Source organism: Malus sylvestris, chromosome 8 (assembly GCF_916048215.2).
Source record: "Malus sylvestris chromosome 8, drMalSylv7.2, whole genome shotgun sequence".
Classification (NCBI taxonomy): Eukaryota; Viridiplantae; Streptophyta; class Magnoliopsida; order Rosales; family Rosaceae; genus Malus; species Malus sylvestris.
Genome location: NC_062267.1, coordinates 4445611 through 4451084, shown reverse-complemented (window position 1 = coordinate 4451084; position 5474 = coordinate 4445611). Strand labels below are relative to the sequence as shown.

The 5474-nt window shown below is 39.0% G+C and overlaps 1 protein-coding gene across 1 annotated transcript; it reads left to right on the top strand.

Annotated features, from left to right (window-relative positions):
• The first annotated feature begins 311 nt into the window (after positions 1-311).
• Positions 312-3401, top strand: LOC126631221 (U-box domain-containing protein 7-like). The gene is made up of 2 exons (XM_050301393.1): positions 312-1096; positions 2208-3401. The coding sequence occupies exons 1-2, from the start codon at positions 465-467 to the stop codon at positions 3139-3141; spliced, it is 1566 nt and encodes a 521-aa protein (XP_050157350.1). The 5' UTR covers positions 312-464; the 3' UTR covers positions 3142-3401.
• Positions 3402-5474: the final 2073 nt, after the last annotated feature.

The window sequence follows — 5474 nt, the reverse complement described above, 5'->3', positions numbered from 1 at the left end:
ATAATCCTAACTATCTCTAATTAAACAAAAAAAAAACTTTACACTCCCACATTCTCTATCACTCTCTTCCTCTCTCCTTCTATTTCAAAAATAAAAATAAAAAATTTTCTCACAGACTTTTTGTGTGTCACCATATGCTAGTTATATATTATTTATTGTTTTGCTTTTGGTTATTATTGTTTTTACACAAATATATTTTAGAAAATAATAATCTTATTAACCACCCACTGGTGGTTTTTTTTTATTTTTTACTTTTTGTGAATGTTTTTTAAATTATAGTTTTTTAAAATATATATCACACCTCTCTGTTTCTCAAGCGTCAGTAGAGTCAGTACGAAGGAAGCAGAGTCCCTCTTCATCTGATCGATTCCCTCTCTCTCTCTCCCTCGCATTTCGCTGGCTTTTTCGTGCAATGTAGTTCCTTCCTCCACACTCGAGAAGAAGCAGGGAATAATCGAAGAGTAATGGCCAAGTGTCACCGAAACGACGTCGGATCCGTAGTCCTAGACCGCCCCAACACCACCTCCTCCGGCCATTTCTGGCTCTGGTCGTCCTTCTCCGGCGCCTCATTCCGTCGGAAAATCTTCCACGCCGTCAGTTGCGGCGGCAGCTCCCGCTACCGCCACCACGACAATGATGACGAGGCCGCTCCGATCAGTCCTCCGACTCCTTCGGCCACCGGAGTCACCACCATCAGATCAATCACAACCAAAACCACGACGACGCAGTCGCAGACGAATGTTAAAGAGGCGGAGAAGGCTGTGAAGCCGAAAGCGAAGTCCGAGAAGCTCTCGGATCTTCTGAACCTCGCGGAGTTTTCGGAAGCGGAAAACGACGCCGCGACGAAGGAGAAGGTGGAGGCGCTGGAGGAGCTGAAGCGCGTGGCGAAGGACCTGCAGGCGGAAGATGACTCGGCGAAGAGGAAAGAGGCGGCGAGCAAGGTTAGATTGCTCGCCAAGGAAGACTCGGAAGCCAGAGCCACGCTCGCGATGCTCGGCGTCATTCCTCCGCTCGTCGCCTTGCTCGACTCCGACGACGCCGTTTCCCAGATCGCGTCGCTCTACGCTCTGCTCAATCTCGGGATCGGCAACGACGTGTGAGTTAAAACAAACCGGAATAATTGGATTTTGATTTTCTTCTTTTTTTTTTGTTAATTAATCGTCTTAATCTCTCTCTGATTGTTCTTCGTGCATGCAATTTTTGGTTTAATCAGCTAATTAATTTTTGATTAATTCGTGTTTATGTTCTGTCATTTTCACGTCATCATGTTTTATTCTCCGTCATTTTCAATGTTCAGTAGATTTGCAACTGTTTTTGCTTCTTAAACGAAATTATTTAATAATTATTCTGAATTGTTCTTATCCTGTAGCTGTTTATAGTATTTGCAGATTTGTGAAATGAAGGTTGGTTTGGTATTTCTGTGGAGAAAAAAAAACTGCATTTATTATGCTGTGAGAATAAGCTCATTTTTCCTACTTCACGTTTTTAGCTTTTTTTCTCTCAAAACTCTGAAAATAAACTGTTTTTAAGTGTTTACCAAACACTAAAACTCAGTTTTTTTTTTATACTCATTTTTTATAAAAACACCTCAGTAACAAACTAGTAAAGCATAAGCGCTTCTCTTGGGAGTGCTTATCTATGAAAACATTGTAATTTTTAGAGCTGAAATCCAAGTGCTTCAGTGCTTTTGAAGAATCACTTAGCTGCTTCCCTGACTCATAACCGTTTTATGCTTTTCTTATTATCACAACCATTGGCTTCAGTGACTTGATTACTCTCTTCATTTTTATCAAACGTGAATATAAGTGCTTCTAGACTCTAGTTGTAATAAAGCACTTTTAGGGCTTGTTTGAAAGTTCTTTTAATTGACCTTAAAGTGCTTTTAGAAAAAAATGTTTATTGGTTCCAAAAGTACTTGAAGTGTGCTTCATCTCAAGTCATTTTTCAAGATTCACTGGCATTTTTACTAAGCAGTAGTTCAAAATTATTTTCAACAAAAGTTTTTTTTAATCATTTTAAAAGCACTTTCAAACGAATCTAACTTTTTAAAGAAGCACTCCTAAATTTTCAACTTTGTTTGGTTATTTTCGCATCTGAATCGCGTTTACTGACACATTGTTTGAATTGTTTCATTCATTTTTTTTCTTTCCGATGTTGTGTAACTTGTAAGTTCATCAATGCTTTTTTGGACCACCCCTTTTCTTCAGGAACAAGGCTGCTATTCTCCAAGCAGGGGCAGTGCACAATATGCTGAAGCTAATTGAATCCCCAAACCCTCCAGACCCATCAGTTTCAGAAGCTATCATTGCGAATTTCCTCGGCTTAAGCGCGTTGGACTCAAATAAACCGATCATTGGAGCTTCGGGCGCCATACCCTTCTTGGTTCAAACCCTCAAGAATTCGGACAATGCAAGCAGCTGCCAAGCCAAGCAAGACGCCTTGAGAGCGCTGTATAATCTGTCAATCTTCCCATCTAATATTTCGTTCATATTGGAAACAGATTTGATCCCGTTTTTCTTGAATTCGCTCGGAGACATGGAAGTGAGCGAAAGAATCCTTGCAATTCTAAGCAACGTGGTGTCTGTCCCCGAGGGCCGAAAGGCAATTAGCAGTGTGAAGGATGCATTTCCAATTTTGGTTGATGCATTGAACTGGAATGACTCGCCGGGGTGCCAAGAGAAGGCGTCGTACATTCTGATGGTAATGGCACACAAGGCGTTTGGGGATAGGCAAGCCATGATCGAGGCAGGAATGGTTTCGGCATTGCTCGAGTTGACGCTTTTGGGGAGTACGTTGGCGCAGAAGAGAGCCTCAAGGATCTTGGAGTGTTTGAGAGTAGATAAAGGAAAGCAGGTTTCGCAGAGCTTCAGCGGGAGGAGTATGGGGGCAGCGGTCTCCGCTCCCATTTGTGGGTCTTCATCGTCTTCTTCAAACCCGAATGTGGGTTCCAAGGAGTGCATGGAGGACGAGGAGGACACGATGAGTGAGGAGAAGAAAGCCGTGAAGCAATTAATCCAACAGAGTTTGCAAAACAACATGAGAAGGATCGTGAAGCGGGCGAATTTGCCGCAAGATTTCGTCCCCTCAGATCATTTCAAGTCGCTCACCTCGAGTTCAACCTCGAAGAGCTTGCCGTTTTGAGGGAATCAGAGCTGCCAAGGAAGATCTAGAGATTGAAAGTGAAGAATTTGTGAAGTTAGTAGTCTTGTGTTCCTACTTCAATTCCAACTTCTGGTCTGTTGTACCTTTTGTTAGTGTATGTATTTGTTCAAATATGTATAGTGATTGTAATTATAATCCGAGTAGAAGAAACTTCGGTAAAATTGTCTAATCAGTCAATTAGTTCGATAATTCAATATTAGTCACAAAAAAGCGTGTATTGACACGTTATCCACCATCAACTTGTACTCCACAGTGTCGATATTCTCGATACTTCGACTACGCAACTGTCAATAATGTGTCCATATCTTTGTCAGCGAAAGGTTTATGTAGCAAGAAATCATGGGATTTGACTCAAGTTTTTCCCGTAAGATGATGCGATCACTTTCAATAGAGATTTTTCTCTGTGGCAAAGAACGGAAAATGAGAAAATACAAGGGGTGATTTGGTCATAAAACATTTTTCTCTGAGCATCCCCGCAATCATGGGGTCAGTTTTCAACTCAGAGTCACAGTACTGTTTTGTCCAACCCATTGTCACCCACCCAAAAATTAAAATTTGCTAATTTCACAATGAGATCCATTCAAAATTTCCATTGACCGAAGATTCGGACCATTCATTCAAGAGAGAACGACCATTCATTCAAGAGAGAATCAAAGATTTGGACCATTCATTCAAGAGAGAAAAAAAATCGGACTGTCCGAGTTTTTGATTGGGTAGATTTGATCGGTAAGATGGGCTAATATTGAAATTAAATGGTCTGAATTTCTCAATCTAATCTTAAGTGAACTACTGATGGAAGGGTTGTCGGCCATTTCTAATGCATATGATGTAGTGACTATTCAGGACCTTTCTTTAAGCATCTGGGAATCTTTCCCTTGTTGTTTTTTGTAATTTAGGTTGAAAAAAAATGAATTTATTACATAATTTGCAGTAAGATCTCCTTCACTTCTCTCATTAGCTTAATACTGTATTAATTACCTTCTTAATTATGTATGCTTTAACCTTGTTTACTGGTTTTTCTATTTAACAATTTATTTACAGATCTGAAGAGAAGAACGTGCAAATCGATAGCCATTCGTCATTAACGGAAACCATCGAGTTTTCGTGCTCAACTGATTTACACGTAAGGAGTTAAATATTTTTTTCACATAATTTTCATGGCGGTGGTGGAGAGATTTTTTAAGGTGCCCAGAACACGAGGCGGTACTCAATATGTTATTATAAAATTGGCGATAAGTTTTTTTACTTTTCAAATACTCCTCTACTTGTATAATAACATCTAACATTTGCACCCGTATTTTTCGATATACTAAAAAATCTCTGAGAGATTTTTCAGTGTGACCATCACACGGGATGATACACCACGTGTTGCTATATCAATTGTGAGATATGTATATTAAAAAGTTAATAACTTAAAAAATAAAATTTCTTACCACTTACATAAAAACACGTGGTGTATCATCTGTATCCCGTGACAACTAAAAATTTCTCTTGACGGTGGGGTGACGAGCCTTTTAATTCTTGTCAATTTATTTTGGAATTCACCTTGGTATCTTTTGCTAGGAGGAGGATTCTCTACCATTATATTCTCATCCCCTTCTCTCACACATTGTTTTTTATCTTATTATCTCCATAAAAAAATCAATATAAGATGTTGACGTGACTTAACTATGACCGTTCAAATAGAAGAGCAAGGAAGGGTAGAGAATCTTCTGCCCTTTTGCTATGTCCTTGAGTAACTTTCCATTTTTAACCAGTGTCCTTACTTTCCATTTTTTACCAGTGTCCTTTGTAAATGTGCAATAATTTGGTTGGCCCATCAATCGAAAGTTGAATTAAATTTGATTTTATGATTGACCTTTATCCGTATAGTATTTTTCTAACTCAATTAAAAACACATGAGAGCAACTTACGTGAAACATGCTTCATCACTATGTGTATGTGACATTTCCAATTTAAAAACGTTATGTCAACAGAGAGAACTATGCATGGTGCAAAAAAACGCACATAATATTGTATTGTTGGACTAAAACACGCATGTATATATTTAGTTTTTTAAGTATGAACGATATTCTACTTCGAATCTATGTTAAGAAACAAAAGGCAAGTTTAAAGAAGAAGATCATAACCATCAAGACAACCCACCGCTCGCAGTCCACTAATACTTCTTTAGTACAAATGTATTTATTAATGGAGACGTGGGTAGGTTGAGCACTAGGGCCTCTGCAGCTTCTGGATTGACCATCAATGTATATGGTCTGATTTGAATTGTTTATAAATGAACACACAAACTGCAAATGCATGAAGGTGCT